The 16,983-nt window shown below is 47.4% G+C and overlaps 1 protein-coding gene across 2 annotated transcripts; it reads right to left on the bottom strand.

Annotated features, from left to right (window-relative positions):
* Positions 1-1,160: 1,160 nt before the first annotated feature.
* eps8a (EGFR pathway substrate 8a, signaling adaptor) lies at positions 1,161-16,515 on the bottom strand (the record flags this gene model as incomplete). Of its 2 annotated transcripts, none has more annotated exons than XM_084447578.1 (18): positions 1,161-2,123; positions 4,398-4,530; positions 5,491-5,668; positions 6,115-6,352; positions 7,506-7,646; positions 7,936-8,047; positions 8,901-9,034; positions 9,865-10,048; positions 10,379-10,527; positions 10,774-10,848; positions 10,967-11,055; positions 11,586-11,712; positions 13,557-13,630; positions 14,470-14,606; positions 15,041-15,123; positions 15,269-15,418; positions 16,227-16,388; positions 16,483-16,515. In XM_084447578.1, 18 exons carry the CDS (start codon positions 16,510-16,512, stop codon positions 2,013-2,015), a joined length of 2,307 nt encoding a protein of 768 aa, XP_084303704.1. In that variant the 3' UTR covers positions 1,161-2,012. The 2 variants fall into 2 exon arrangements, with proteins under 2 accessions (XP_084303704.1, XP_084303705.1); XM_084447579.1 differs by having other exon boundaries at positions 9,000-9,034; positions 16,483-16,512.
* Between the last annotated feature and the right edge of the window lie 468 nt (positions 16,516-16,983).

Raw genomic sequence — 16,983 nt, 5'->3', positions numbered from 1 at the left:
TGGAGATGTTTACGCAGAGAAGTTCTGGCATGGGGCCTTAAGGTCATCATATGGAGCAAATGCTGGAGCATTTGTCATACTGTAGCTTCCCCAGTATCTTATGACCAACACATGCACTGAATCCTCTTCCCTCCCCAACGGTGACATGCATACACCCCTAGACCACTGGCCTCTGGAGCGCCGGCCCAACGACTACATCACAGCACAAAGCTGAAGCCATATAAAGTGACACATTTAAACAACGATGATGGTTGGTTAGTATAGCCTACATATCATGTACAAAGCATACAGTAATATACATGTGCTCAATTACAATCTGTCCCTCTAGTGGTTGTGTGTGGAAGTCCCCGTGCAGGAGTAGGACAGTATGTTTGTGTTACTTTAACCATGAAAAAAATGGACGGTAGTTTTATGGCCTTTACTCTGTAGCCGCAACAAGATTGATAACAGCTTTTGGTCCTAATTTTTTTTTACGAGATTGCAGTTCCATGAGAAGAGATTAGAATCCTAACCCTGCTCATCCACTGATCATGCACTTCGTTCCAGCCAAAGAATTTGGTGACTACCAGCGGTCAAATAAGTGCTACACCCTGCTCCCCGTGCCATCCTGCTACTGTACATCCTCCTGAATAACGGACGGTAAGATGCTTGCTACAGTATGAGGCTGTGCTTTATACCTGGAACAATCTGACTTCAGACTGAAACACTCCTCCTATGAGCCCCCGTGGAATGAATGATCTACAAAAACACTTACGTTCAGACGCTGCAGTCGAGAGGAAGACTGATTGTGACTCCGTTTGGCCCGTCTACTCAGAGGACTGCCACAGCAGTCTTTCTCAGAAACAGGTGTCTGTCGACGTACTCAACTGTGCTAATCATTATTCTACAGCTGATTACTGATTCTGCTCTATGGTCATTGTATGATATACTTTTACTACTGTGCAAATATGCGTATAGACCAAACTAATAATGGTCACCTTAGTGCTGTAGCCTACAAGTAACCTGTCAAAGCCCTAAATAACCTTTGTAGCAATTCTTAGCTAGCTACATTAATGCTTCGACAGAAAGTTACATTAAGCTAATAGCTATAGTAATTCAAATACACCATACCTGAAATGTGATAAATGGAAGCATGTATATAAAGTGAGTTATATATAAAGTGATTTTATCTGATGTATTTTATGAAAAAGAAAAAACACATTACATTAGCCCCACCACTATTTCAGTCTGCTCAGTTATATTATTACTCTTTTGGCATTACTTTAAAATTAAAAAAGAAAGAAAAAAGATGACATATATAAATATCATATTCTCTTTGCCAGCAAACCACAAACTTTACACAATGATCATATTTAACAATCGGTTATTCACATTAATCATTTCTCTCTCTGAAATACTCGAGGTGGATCAACTAACTCATTATTTTTGGTTGATTCCATTTATCTACTATACGAGGAAACAATTCCTCTGAGACCAGATCAAATTTCCATTTAGTATGTAGGCTACTGTACATATCTGTGATCCAAAACTACAACTACCAGCAACAACACTAAATACTGAGGTTTTGCTTTCAAAACTTTGCTGTTGTACCACTCCAGGAATTTGCCCTCTCGTCATTGTAAGCAACACATCACAGATATTCATCCCCCTCAATATCCCTCCTCCTCCTAGACAATATAATGTAGTCCCATTAGAACATATTGTCCAATTCCACAACTATTCACATTCACATCAGGCAAACATGGCTGAGTGTTTCCCAGTTGTGACTCCTCAGTGTGTACCATCAGTACATGTTAGGACGGTCCAGTCTGTTTTGTTTTGTTTGTGTGTGTGTGTGCGCGTGTGTGCACGGGCATATGTTTCTATGGAGACTGATGCAGATGCTCCTGCCTGCGTCGCATGATCTCGACGAACTGGGCACGATCCGTTGCTTCCTAGGAATGACAACGCGAAAATATCAGAAGGGGTGGAGTTTAGAGAGAGAGGGAGAGAGGGGTGGGGGGGGGGGGGGGTCAGTGACTGCTGCCCTCATCAAAAGACTCCACCCCCGAATCGCAGGCGGTGGTGGCCAACTTCTCCTGCCTCCTCCTCATGATCTCCTGCAGCTCTGAACCCGAGCCACGCTGTAGAGAGAGAGAGACAGAGAGGGAGAAGAGGACGAGAACAGAAAGATAGGTTAGAATCAACTAATGATGCCACGTGGAATCTCAGCAAAGCTTTCTAAACTCAATAACTGGACTCAAAGGACTGCTTTATCATCTTAGCAGCCACGGGAAAGTTCTTCCGTCAACCAGCTCTTGACTTCGTCATCATTCATCGAATATAATCATTCACCATAGCTTACAACTCAGCTCAGTGCTTAAAAGCTTGTTAACTAACTGCTTGTTTTGAATGTAAAGCACAGCCTTATGGGAAAATCCTCTAGTGATGTTCAGGACCTAATCTGAGGAGGGTTGACAAGGTCTGTCCTGAGAGAAAGTGGTGTTCAGGATCCGATCTGAGGAGGGTTGACCATGTCTGTCCTGAGAGAAAATGATGTTCAGGACCTAATCTGAGCAGGGTTGACCAGGTCTGTCCTGAGAGAATGTGTCGGATAAGTCTTCTCAAGACCAGTGGTGAAAAGTTTATATTTTAGCTCAGAGCTGATCCAAAAACGCCTACATTTCATCTGTCCATTGCAGCAAATTTTCAGTGAAACTTACCTAAGCTATGCTTTAAGTGTTACAGGTGATATAGATACAATTTTTATGTAGACAAATCATTAAAATAAAATCTCACAAGCCTTGTTAGAGGTGGGAACCAAACCTCACAAACATCTCAGGCAAATAAACAAAACATTAATATCACAGATAAACAAAACATTAATTTCGGTCAACATTAAATTCATGTATTTTTTAAATGAGGAGCAGGGGAGCCAATACTTTTATTCCACACCTTTTTAAAAGCTCTGTGGATGTTTTTTTTGTTTGTTTGATTTTATTTATTGATTTGTCTTCATAAAAATGTTATCTATATCACCTTTAAGAGTATACTGTGTATAGACTGTGCACCTTTTGAAATCATAGACATCTGCAGCAGAGAGATATGGACAGAGCAGAACTGACATTCTCAATGGGTCCAAAATAAACCTTGACGTGGTTCAACATTGATGTCAGAGGGATTCCTGGACATTTGCAAAGACACAGCCATTTAGAAACAATAACCGCTAATTACAAGTACACACCTGTTTACTGCTGATTAGTGGATTGCACTCCTATATCTTGCTTGATTTTATATATATTTTTGAATATTTTGTGTACTTACAATCAATTTGTTTTAATACCGATTGTGTCCTTACTGCTGTAACACAACAATTTCCTCCTCAGGATCAATAGTGTCTACATATTATGGTCAGACTGACACGAGGACAGCTAGTAGAGAAAACGTTGACAGTCCCTCCGTTCGTTCAGGGTATTTTCTGAGACAGACAGTTTCTACGTCTTGTGGGCTGAGGTATGGGAGGGTTAGCAAGATTTAAGTGGGGGTTGGAAGGAGCGATGGAACATTCTAGAAGGGTGCAGACAGACTGGTTGGATGAGGATACATACAGCTATGGCAGCCTTCTAAGAGGGTAAGAAAGTACCAACTGACCACTATACTAAGCAAGTGTCTATCTGCTGGCCAGATTCATACTGAAAAACATGTAATGCTTTATTATCAATATTAAGACACTGCATAGTGTTACGGCAGCAGTGAAGTGTTTTAAATAAATCATGTAGTTTCAAATGCTGTTGCTCTCTACCACTAAAGCCTGCGGTATACTTGCCGTTTTATCGACGCGTACGCATAGACAAGCGTTCATTTCTGAAGACCTACGCGGCCAGCCGCAGCTCCGGAGGAACGCAGGAGATGCGCGGCGGCCATCTTGTGTACACATGCATACGAGTGGTTAAAGGCAAGTATGCCGCGGGCCTAAGATAAGAAGCAACTGCATCAAATCTGGCCAACAGAGTAGAGCAGCCTATCCCGTGTGTTCACAATACCTTAGTGAGAGTGTGAATAGAGTCAGAACACCATGAGGGGTCAGAAGAAGACCTGCAGGTAGGAAATAAACACCACACACACCAGACCTCGCCAGAGTTGGGGGACATTAGTCTAAGAAGCTGTTTAACCCAAATAGCTCAAAGCCAAGGGGCTTGTGTCCTAGCCTGTAGTTTCGTACACCATTATACAGAAACAACATTCTCATTCTGGACAGTCATTACTGTATAAGCATTTCCACTGCGTTCCACAGTTGCAACACTGTCTTAAGCTACACCATGGGGTCTAGTCAAATGATAAGGCTGGACTTAGCCTGGAGCTAATTGACCGCTAACAACGCCAGCCTCTGTCAGAGAGAGGGGGAGGAGGTCACCCACCTCGAGAGCGGCCTTCTGCACGGTGATCTGACTGAAGACCCTGGCGCCATCGTCTGGGCACACAGTCTTCAGCTCCTCCTTGTTGAGGGAGAAGAGCTGCGCTCCGGTCAGCACCCCCAGACTGTTGATGGTTCTGGGGACGGATGAGAGGGGGGGGGGGGGTCAACACCACACCACACTGTTCTGGAACATTCCATTCATATGAAGCTAAAATTCTTATACGAAAAAGTCAGCTGTGTTCCAATTCAGACCACATCTGTGAGGATATTCCATTATACTGTCGTTCAATTTCTCTCTCTCTCTCTCTCTCTCTCTCTCTCTCTCTCTCTCACTCCCTTTCTCTCTCTCTCACTCCCTTTCTCTCTCTCTTTCCCTCTCTCTCTGCTTACTAGCAAAGTGGTGAGTACGCAGCATTGATGTAGCAGAGAGCAGTGTACTAGGAAGTCATTTAAATTGGCCGCTTTGTCGTGAGAATGTACTATGATTGGACAATGAATGATTGAAATTCTGCGGGCTGTCAGCTGATTACAGCAGATGCGCATGACCCATAGCCTCGTGAGAACATCCTGATCTTGCAAGCTCGCATTCTGTTTCACTCCGCAGATCAGTCTGGACAAGCTCCAAAAAATGACCAGGCCAATCAAGCGTTCTATGAGGGCGGGATTAGGTACGATGACAGCGAGGAGTGGTTGAAGTTAGCGCATGATAGACGGTGATAGACAGACGGTTCATCCAATCACCTGCCAGGTATTCCTGAAAGTGCTTGCCCTTTTCCAAACCGTTTTCAAACAGAGACTTCCCAGATGGTTATGTGAACCATCTGGTGGGTCAGGTTATACGACCCGTGTCCTGCATGAAATTGCACAACGCTAAATAACATTCACATTGACTACATTGGGCCATTGAAAAACACATATACAGCCAGCTCATCATGGCCATTATTATTACATTCACACTTATATGAACCATGATAGCTGTGGTCCACCATGTGTACTGTACTCTACTGTATCTGTACATAGACCCTACTGGTGAGGCTAACCCACTCTTTCAATGGTAATATCAGTCGACATCTCCGCTGACTAGTGAGACTCACACAGGGCTGAAGCCCTTGACCTCCAGCCAGGCTTTGACCTCGTCGGGCGGGGAGTCGTAGCTGATGTTGACGGCGGGCGCCCCGCGGGGAGGGGCCTGGAACTTCTTCTGGGCGCTGCGGCCCAGCGTCAGCCGGTGCATCAGCTCGTCCTGCACCTCCTCCATGTTGGATTTCCTGCCTGCGGGGGGGCAAGACGTGGAAGATGGTCAATATACCACACAACACCGTCAATATACCACACAACACCGTCAACATAACACAACACCATCAATATACCACACAACACCGTCAACATACCACACAACACCGTCAACATAACACACAACACCGTCAACATAACACACAACACCGTCAACATAACACACAACACCGTCAACATAACACAACACCGTTGCTACACATCCTGCTCTACATCCTGAGCCACAGCTGCCCCAAATGTATTCTTTTTTTTAATAGAGATGGAGCGTTTGTGTCAACTATCAGGAAGTATCACACATGCAGGACTGACGGGGGAAGACGACCACGCCCCCCGTATTGAAGTGCATAAGCCGCGGATCATCCCCCGCCATGTCCCGCTAACCCATCTGAAAGCTGCCGGGGAAGGAAGGGGGGGGCGGGACTTACGGTTGACGGGTGGAGGTCGCTGGTTCGGGTGGTCCCTCATGGTGACGCTGCCGTTGTCGCTGGACGTGGCGCTGTCCTGGCGGCTCATGGCGCCGGTGGCGGGCCTGGGGGGCTCGGCGGCCGGTGGGGGCAGGGGTGGCGTGGGCAGCCGGGCAGGCGCCGGGGCCGGCGGCGGGGGCGTGGGGGGCATGGAGGACGCGCCGGCGCCCGGTCTGGGGACGTAGTCTACCCTCTGTTTCTAAAGGGGAGGAGAAGAGGAAGTTGAAAGTCGTCGCGCGGCACCAGCCCAACCGGACCAACTGACACAAAAACAAACGTGTATCCGGTAGGCGTTCCCATTTGAAGTCATTTCACTAACGAAAAACCACGATGGCGACCATGCAGTGCTTCTCATCTATGTTGCACACCACAAAGCAACTCCACACCACACTCACAGAGACAGGGGGGCGCAGTTACCTCGTTCAACTCTCCCAGTAATTGCTGGCGGAGCGGAGACGGAAAATAAAACATGGTGACCGTGAGAGCATGTTCGGAAACGGGCGGCCGTTGTGGCATTTAAGGCACCGCAAACTCACTCGCCGTGCAAGAGAATCCAACAGGAAACAGAAAACTGACTGACTGCCTACGTTAAATGGGATTCTTGTAAGTCACTTTGGATAAAAGCGTCAGCTAAATGGGTGTTATGTAATGTAATGTGTAACACACACTATCACTTACAAGTACTTCAATTTTGTTGTCACTTTGTGTATTAAAACTCAATAAACAAAGTTCATTTAAAAAATAATGTAACACCTATGTGTGTACAGTATGATTCAAACTGCTCCTTTGTCGGCATCGGGTAGGGAGTTACCTGCTGTACGGAAATCTTGTTTTAACTCACGCTAGATAAACAGAAGGAGAGTCTGAGGTGAAAGCTAAGATGGAAGCTAAGATGGAAGCTAAGATGGAGGTGCGGGGAAATGGAGGACAGTGGCTGTGGGTCTACGGGCGGGAGAGGAGGGGATCTCTTACAGCGGACACTAGAAGCACTCAGCGGCAGGCCAGCCCACTGTACCTTGAACAACTCAAACTCCTTCTTTGGCATCATTAGCTTTGATGTCACAGCGGGGAGGTGCGAGATGGAGACAGAGACAACGGGATGGGATTTAATGGGCAGGTTAGGAGAGAGCTGTGTAATTAACCAGGCGTGTGGGCACAGAGCATGCGAGGTACAAACAAAATGGATGAATGAATAATGAGCGCACACGAATGAATGAATGAATGAATGAATGAATGAATGAAAACCTTCCTAATGAAAACTTCTTCACTGCTAGTAACTCCTAGCTTGTCCGCTTTGTGTGTGCAGCATGCTGGGTATCTGTGTGGTACCGTGGGGCTCAGGCGGTCCGTACCTGGATGGTGTGGCTGTAGACGGGCTCTGCTCGGACCGCCATCTCCACCGCCCTGCTGATCTCCAGGATGTTGTTTGGCACGTAGCCCGACGCCCCGGCGCTGTTGCGGACCTTCCACCACTGTTTCCTGTCGTCCAGGACCTGCGGCGGGCGGACAAGGAGGTCATCTCTGGACATTCTGGACTTTTAGAAACTGGCTTTCCTCTGCTTTTTTATTTTATTTATTTTTTATTCCCACTCCTTGAGGTGATATCTGGTGTAATGTGATTGGATATGTGAAAGCAGGTGCTCCTCTACACAGCTGTTAACAATCAAAAGCCATGGCACATCTATGGTTTTCCAGGGAAGGAAGCATGTTTTGAGGTCCTTGTATAAAGGGAACACAAAGTGAATGTCTGACTCTCTGGCGCCATCTAGTGGTGCTACTCACCTCGACAACCTCGTCCTTGACCACGGAGAGCTCGGTGTTGTTTCTTGCCACAAAGTCATACTTGGATTTGGCAAAGGTTTTTGGCTGGCCACTGGTGTGGGCATCATAATCTCTGTAAGGCATCGGCAAGTTAAAGGTTGTAGATTAACGGCCCCATATGAGAGAAGAGAATCAAATCAAATCAAATTTTAAAAATCAAGATTGATGGAACACTACTAGTTCATCGCACTTCTAAACAATTATCTACTCATGTAAAACATGAGAAAACAATAACAAATATTAACAAACAACATTAACAAACATGAACAAGCAACAGAAAAACCCAACAGCCCAAGCGCATGTGTGAGATGCCACAGACACAAGGCACAGGAGCTAGCTAGCGGACCATGCTAACACTGGCAGCTAACGTAATCTGTAATGGGGAACAAGCCAAACATTGACCACAGATTACCTACAGTTTAACGGCTGTAAGCCCTGGAGAAATGTCCCAACTTTTAACACCAGAGGTTATTGAGAAAATGAGGGGAAAGTATAGATGCCCATGCAGAGAGTCTGAATAAAATGTTATTCTGCAAGTCCAAGGGTCAAGTTATCCATAGGAGAATATTTGACAATACAAGATAGAGAACCAGTAGGGCGATTATATCAAAATATGGAAACACATTCAGGAGATCAAAATTGACAGATAGTCCAGAGAGAGGTCAGAGATAATAAAATGTAGGAAATCTTATCAGATCAAGAGCCCAGTAAAGTGAAGAACAAGGAACAGTAGGGTGAATGAGAGAGAATTAGTCAAATAGGCAGAAGAGATTAGTGGACTCTACACCAATAGGAGAGGGTGTGACGGTTCCCTCCACCTCTGGGGGCGGGACTTAGAGAAGGTTAAAGTGGGGAGGGGCCAGTTCTCCAGGGCGTGCCGCCCCGGTCGGGTCATGTGACCGCGGCGGGGCTCTGCCGAGTGTTACCGGTCCACGTGGCGGCCAACGGCCTGTTTGAAGGCGGCCATGGCCATCTCCTGGTCCAGCGGATGCATGCGCTCGTAGGGGGCGTTGCCGAGGGCGTACCCGTCTGCCAAGGGGTAGTCCTGCGCCGCCGGTTGCTAGGAGGAGGAGACACAAACATGAGACGCCGGTTGTGACTCACAGAGTCCATAGCCAGACAGACTTCCGTTTCCTGAATTTGTAACCTTAAATAAATAAATAAAAATACGCCGCATTGTGTTGACAAAAGGAGGAGAGTGAATCATAGATCAGTTCTTATCAAGGGGTTTTGGAACGATTGGACAAAGTATACAGGTGCATCCCAAAAATGTTTATATTGTCAAAAAGGCCATTATGTTACGTAATTTAATTCAAACAGTGAAACTTTCATGTATTCTAGATCTATTACACAAAGTGAAATATTTCAAATCTTTTTTGTTTTAATCTTTATGATTGTACAGTATGTTCAGTATGTTCATTTATACACTCATTACTTGGTCGGGGGTTCCTTTTGCACAAATTACTGCATCAACGTGGAGCGTGCCATGGAGGCAATCAGCCTTGAAATATTTCACTTTATGTGTAATGAATCTATAACATCTGAAAGTTTCACTTTTTGAATTTAATTACAGAAAATAATGAACTTTCCACAATATTCAAATTTTCTGAGATGCAAATACTATTAGTCATTGTGAAATGAGTCGAACAACAGAACACCTTTAATTCACTATATACAGAAAGCGCGGCCTGGGAGGAGCTCTCTCTCTCTCTCTCTCTCTCTCCCTCCCTCTCTCTCTCCCCCTCCCTCTCTCCCCCTCCCTCTCTCTCCCCCCCCCTCCCTCTCTCTCTCCCCCCCTCCCTCTCTCTCTCCCTCCCCCTCCCTCTCTCTCTCTCCCCCTCCCTCTCTCCCCCTCCCTCTCTCCCCCTCTCTCTCGGCCGCGGGCCTCACCTCCTGGGCCAGCCTGTGCCCCACCTCCTCCTGCCTCTGGATCTCTCCGTGGGCCAGGGTCTCGGCCAGCTGGGTCAGCTCCTGCTCCCGGGACTGACCCACGTAGGCCAGCACCGGCGGCTCCCAGCCATCCCGGAACTGCAGGGCGCACGGGGGGAAGTAGGTGTCCTTAGGCCACTCCAACCTACAGCCAGGAGGAGGGGAGGGAGATATGATATGATATGAACTTTAATAATCCCCGTGGGGGGGAAATTGGGGCGTTTCAGCAGTGAAAAGTACAGCAGAGGTTGGAATAGGAATATATACATAGTATCGAATATACATAATAGAAAACAAGGAATATATATATACAGTATGCATAAAATATAGAATATATACATAGAGAGAAAGAGTGTGTGTTGGGGGGGGAGACTTTAGCGCTCCGTCTCCGGACGCGATCAATAAACGAACAAAGGACTCTGACTCAGACTGTTGATGTGTGGCGTCCACTACCTCCATTAATCCCCCCTGGTACCTGCACTTGGTCCAGCCGTCCCCCAGCGCCACCCACAGGTGCCTCTCCTCCGTGGTGCCGGACGAGTGCAGGAAGTCGATGGCCTCCCGGGTCAAGAGGGGCACCACCACGCTCTTCGCCAGGTCCACGCCGCCGGACGTCTGCACCACCTGGGGGGAGGGTCAGTCAGGAACAGTGTGGAATGGCGTCCAGTGATATAGCAGTGGTGCGGGTTGGGCTCTTGGGACTGGGGGGGGGGGGGCGGGGCTGGATAGGGCACTGCCCATCCGAAATGTCATGTTGGCCACACAATCGATTATGTCGGAGTCATGAAAGATTACATACATTTTGCCTCAAAATAACCGAAACAGCCTAAAATATCACTGCGGAACAGGGAGGGGTGCTTGTTGGCTCACCATCCTCAGAGGTGAGAAGAGGAAGTGCACCAGATCCACAGCGCTGGGATTCTGAATGTAGGATTTCAACTTCCCCTGTACGGAGAGAAAGGGGTTCGTATTGTTCATGCTGTGGTATAATAATAGTCTGAGAATTTCATCAAACTTCTAAAAACACTTTTAAATTCACACGGTTCGGGTTTGTGGTCTTTACCAGCAAGTTGAATGCATGCTTGAACTTCTGGAAGCAGTCGATAAACTCTTCCTGAATGGGAGGCTTTGCTCGTAGTGTTAGAACTCCCTCTAGTGGACGGAATAGACATGTCAGATACCCCACTCTTAACAGAATAAGATATTCCATTTCTGCATTACAGGAACACAGCAGACATGTCAGAGTTGATAAAACTACAGTAATATGTGACGTCAGACAAACACACAGGGGCTGTGTAGTTAAGAATTAAAAACACAATGTTGCGTCTTGACCAGGGACGTAGTGGTGACTAAAGAAGTGGGTATACTCTGACTAAAGAAGTGGGTATACTCTGACTAAAGACGTGGGTATACTCTGACTAAAGAAGTGGGTATACTCTGACTAAAGACGTGGGTATACTCTGACTAAAGAAGTGGGTATACTCTGACTAAAGACGTGGGTATACTCTGACTAAAGACGTGGGTATACTCTGACTAAAGACGTGGGTATACTGTAGCAGAAATGTTACCGTTTTTACGTTAGTGGCGTTTAAAGAAGTTGGTATACTCTGTATACCCTCCACTACACCACTGGTCTTGACACAGAAACTCCTGGAAAATGAAGAGGTCTCGAGTCCACCCACCTCCCGGTCCCTTCTTTTTGTTTTTTTTGGACTTCTTCCTCCTGGAGAGCTCGTTGAACGCCTCGGCCGCCCTCTGTAGCTTGGTGACGAAGAACTCAATGTCGTCCAAGATGTGGTTCAGGATTTGCTGGGACAGCATAAAGAGGTTTGTGTTAAGGTGGCGTGCAGATAATGTTGGTTAATGTTTTCTCTAATGGAGAAACGGAGGCAGAGTGAGCTCATTTCAGATTGGAGATGATGTGATTAGGAGAAAATGGACCTGTGTTGTTGCTGACTATGAAGATGCTGCTGAAGTCAATTAGAGTGAGTGAATGATTGGGCTTGGACCGCTCGCTACGCAGTCTGGGCTTATTTCCTCACTGCCAGCCCTGTGTGTGTGTGTGTGTGTGTGTGTGTGTGTGTGTGTGTGTGTCTGTGTGCGTGTGCGTGTGCGTGTGTCTGTGGGCTTGGTTGGGTGTACAGTATGTGTGGGTGTGCAGGTTTGTGCACATTCTGTCGTTTGATTATTTACAACAATCATTTTTCTCGTGCATTGTAACACAAACTGCAACTACTGTTCTTTTATTCAGTAATAATCTACCCATGTCAACTCAGGCAAGGTGGCTCATCGTAATCATTAAACTATTGCAAACAAACCAAAGTACAGATATATTCAGCTCTTTGTGACCACAGGTGCCCAGTTCTGTCTATGTACAGTAAAAATATATTTTTTACATTATGTTACATGGTACCATGTGTAACCGAGTGAAACGTGGAGTAGCTGGTGAAACTCAAGACGGACGTCCATATTGGCGCAACTGTCAGCGCGGCCGTCCGCCTTCCAAGCGGTAGACCCGGGTTCTAATCCCGCCATGCCGAACACGTGTGGGTTACGCATAGAATAGTCATCAAAACTTGAAGTTCGACCTCTTGACCCCTGCGTCACCTGCGTCTAACGGTGACCTGGTGTCGGCCTACGGAAGGCTGAGAGTCCCGGTACGCTGACAGCGCCGGACCGCGGCGTCCGGCATAACAGAGCAGCGGATATTTTCTTTCCGCCGCTGCTATCCAATCACAAACATGACGAGACCCAGAGGGAGGAAGAGAGAGAGACGGGCCAGGGTGAGGAGCATGGACAGCGTCAGGACAGAGAGAGAGAGAGAGAGGGAGAAAGAGAGAGAGACGGGCCAGGGTGAGGAGCATGGACAGAGACAGAGAGAGAGAGAGAGAGAGAGAGAGAGAGAGAGACAGGCCAGGGTGAGGAGCATGGACAGAGTCAGGACAGAGAAAGAGAGAGAGAGGGAGAAAGAGAGAGAGAGAGAGAGAAAGAGAGAGAGAGAGAGAGAAAGAGAGAGAGAGAGACAGGCCAGGGTGAGGAGCATGGACAGAGTCAGGACAGAGAGAGAGAGAGAGAGAGAGAGAGAGAGAGAGAGAGAGAGAGAGAGAGACAGGCCAGGGTGAGGAGCATGGACAGAGTCAGGACAGAGAGAGAGAGAGAGAGGGAGAAAGAGAGAGAGACGGGCCAGGGTGAGGAGCATGGACAGAGTCAGGACAGAGAAAGAGAGAGAGAGGGAGAAAGAGAGAGAGAGAGAAAGAGAGAGAGAGAGACGGGCCAGGGTGAGGAGCATGGACAGCGTCAGGACAGAGAGAGAGAGAGAGAGGGAGAAAGAGAGAGAGACAGGCCAGGGTGAGGAGCATGGACAGAGTCAGGACAGAGAAAGAGAGAGAGAGGGAGAAAGAGAGAGAGAGAGAAAGAGAGAGAGAGAGACGGGCCAGGGTGAGGAGCATGGACAGTCAGCACAGAGAGAGAGAGAGAAAGAGAAAGAGAGAGACAGGCCAGGGTGAGGAGCATGGACAGAGTCAGGACAGAGAGAGAGAGAGAGAGAGAGAGAGAGACAGGCCAGGGTGAGGAGCATGGACAGAGTCAGGACAGCGAGAGAGAGAGAGAGGGAGAAAGAGAGAGGAGACAGACTGGCAGGCAGACAGACTCACCACATCGCGGTCCACCCTGGCAGCGGTCATCTCCGGGGGCTCGTCCTGGTCAGAGTACTGCCTCTGCGTTTCGTCTGTCGGAGAGAGGACACAGAGCGGAGAGAGGACCAGATTAGACCGGCTTGTTGACCGTGGGGCTAAGTCAACAAAACGCAGAGAGCTGCGTTCACCAATGTTTATCATAACATGCTGGCCAAGACTCAACACACTAGCTTATCATGAGTTAGGAGATGTGCTGTATAATGGCAACCGTCAGCATGTGACAGTTGAAATATTTCTATGACTTTAATATTGTTAATGTTAATTACAAAGGCATGTCCTCGTGATATGCAACGACTGGTACGAGGAGAATCGTGGGAGCTTGAAAGGCTGAGGAATCATTTTTCGAAATGAGTCAACCAGGGGAATGGAAAAGAACTACAGGCCACTTGTTGCCTGGAGACAGAAAATTCCTCTTTCATAATCAACTCAATTTCTTTCTTTTTCTCATGTACAGGGGCAAATAGAAATGATTTTAGTCAGCTTTGAGGGCAATTACATATCCAGCCACATTGGAGACCTATATATTTTTTAAGCTGGAGTAAATGTAGTCAGGTAGCTATGAGGATCCACTCATTCTCTGTCTAAATCTCCGGTTTAATTGATCTCTAGCATCTTGTCTTTACTCAAAGTGTGTTTGAGAAAAAAATGGGGATCCTAAAAACAGGAAAAATGTTCGGTTTCCCAGGGACGCTTTCAAAGAACAGGAATTGAAGAATGAATTTCTCCACTGGAAGTGGGATATAGTGAAAAAACTACTAGACTGGACTCAATCTGTCACCAGAAAACAGGCCGGCCATCTTAACCGGTAGCTCCTGTGTCACTACGCTACGACTCATCGCCGGCCCCGATCTAGGACTGGACGTCGACTCACAGTCCTGCTGCTCGCTGGCCCAGGCCGACCAGGCGGCCACGCGGCTCTTGACGTCCACCTGCGTGACGGTGGCGGGCGGCTGGGGGGCGGGGGCGGCGGGGGGCGGAGGGATGACGCCGTCGCTTTTCAGGATCATCCTACAGAGAGGGGGGGTAGACAGACAGTCACTCACAGCCAATGGTCATTCAGTGGAGACAGCAGGGAGAAACTATTCACAGTGTCAAAGTTAAGAACAACAGACAGCAGCTACAGAATATGATCACCACTGACAACAGCTACAGAATATGATAACCACTGACAACAGCTACAGAATATGATCACCACTGACAACAGCTACAGAATATGATAACCACTGACAACAGCTACAGAATATGATAACCGCTGACAACAGCTACAGAATATGATCACCACTGACAACAGCTACAGAATATGATAACCACTGACAGCAGCTACATAATATGATAACCGCTGACAACAGCTACAGAATATGATAACCACTGTCCACATGGTGCAGCTGCTGTACGGTCGAATAAACTACAGAAGTCATGAGATGAATGAAAGCAGTGTTTACTTCAGAGCCTCTGGCCTCTTTTTGACCTTGCCGCCCTTGAAGTCTGACATGGCACTTTCAATATCAGCATGGATCAGATTAGCCTGGAAGAGAGGGTCACTTAGTCACACGTATACCTATGACACAATCTACATATAAACCAGTTCTTGTGTAATATTGTGTGTGTGCGCGCGTGCGTACTCCACGGCCCATCAACGGCTGTGTCGCTGCGGTCAAGGCAGCCTTTACCTTGATGTCGTCACACTGGAAGAGGTGCAGGTCAGGCTTGGTCTGGCCCGACTCCTTACACACCACAGCCAAGATGGAGTCATAGCTGCAGGCGCCCATCACAGCCTGGCAGTGCTGGATGGTTCCCATAGGGAAGTTCTCCAGCTCATTCTGTAGCAACAGCAAGAGAAGCTGTCTGAGAGGCCGTCGAGCATCACTACAGCAGCTTCCCACTGAGTTTGCAATGTGGGAATTGTACAATTGTAATGTGGTACGAGACGTGAGATAATTGCCTATCGACCTGGTACACTCTGCGTATCACTCAAATGGGTTTTTCCTTCTCAAACTATTTCTGGTGTTTTGAAAGTTTAGTGGGTCATTTCAAACTTTGAAGGACTTATGGAGTTTGCGCTAAGTCACACACAAGTTCACAGTGAGGGACTAAGCTTCTTATAGAATGCCAGCTTAGCATAGCAGGTCCTAACCTCTGACTAATCAAATAAAAAATGTTCTGCATGAATTCAAATACCACCCCCAAAAAATAATATACGTAGATCAATGTCATACTTCATCTATTAAGTGCCAGCTGCCTTACGATGGCATGTAATAGAGATAAGCTTGAAGTTTGACCAATAAGATGACCTTCCCTGTAAACATGACATGTAAAAGATATGAAATAGTATAGTATAATAATAGTATAGTATAAGTAAGTAAGTACATTTTATTTGTAAAGCACTTCTCACAGACAGGACTCCCAAAGTGCTTCGCACAGTACAAAGACTCAATCAAATTAAAACGAAGTTAATTCCCAAAGTTTCTGAAAATTCTAGAACTTTGGGGAAAACCTCCAGAGCTCCACACGACCCTAGTTCTGTCACATCATCATCCATATCTCCGTCACTCTCCACAGCTTAAGCCCCTCCCTCTCCAGGTTACACACAGTGGGGCACGGCCCCGCTGTGACTCCGCCCCCGCCCACCTTGGTCTCCTGGTCGATGAGGCTGACGGCCTTCTCCTCCACCTGCAGCAGCATGTCCTGGGTCCACACCTTGCCCTTGGCGTCCAGCAGTCGCAGTTTCCTGATGCCGTCGTCGATGGTGATCATGGCGTCCTTGCGGTCCATCACGAACGTGGTCAGGTGCTGTGGGGCGGCGGCGGGGGCGGGGTTAATGACAGAGCGGAAGGCAGTTGAAGAGGATCGTACTTGCGTGCGCGTGGACATCTGTGCGGCTCACCTCCACGTGGTACTGCGACGTGTCCGTCATGCTGTTGATGCTGTTTCTGGTGTAGTGTTTCCTTTGCTCTGGGGAGAGGCACAATCCACAACAGCGAGTCAGCACCATCGCAGAACTAGAAACCTTTTTCAGGTCGGCCTTCGCGGGACACAGGAGAGACCGGGAAGGAGAACACAGAAACAGAAACACTCTAGGGGCACAAAATCACTCGTAACACCGCACGTTTCGACCGGCCGTGTCACCGCCCGGCCGAAAAAGCACAGATGTGGCTTTAACACTGGTCCTCATCAATGTAGACGGCCTCCAAATGAACGACCTGCATTGTCCTCGCACGGCGCGATCACATGCTGGATAATCACCGTTTTGATTCGATTTTATCAGTCGACAATAGAGGCCGTCTGCAAAGCTGATTGATTGGGTCGGGCCTCTCTAGACTAGTCTATCAAAGAGGTCAGGAGGTCACAGAGGCTAAACTACATTTGGCACCATCTACTGCTTGTT

Source organism: Borostomias antarcticus (assembly GCF_949987555.1).
Source record: "Borostomias antarcticus genome assembly, chromosome: 13".
Classification (NCBI taxonomy): domain Eukaryota; kingdom Metazoa; phylum Chordata; class Actinopteri; order Stomiiformes; family Stomiidae; genus Borostomias; species Borostomias antarcticus.
Note: the sequence above shows the minus strand (reverse complement) of the source record. Positions and strands in the feature narration are given on the sequence as shown.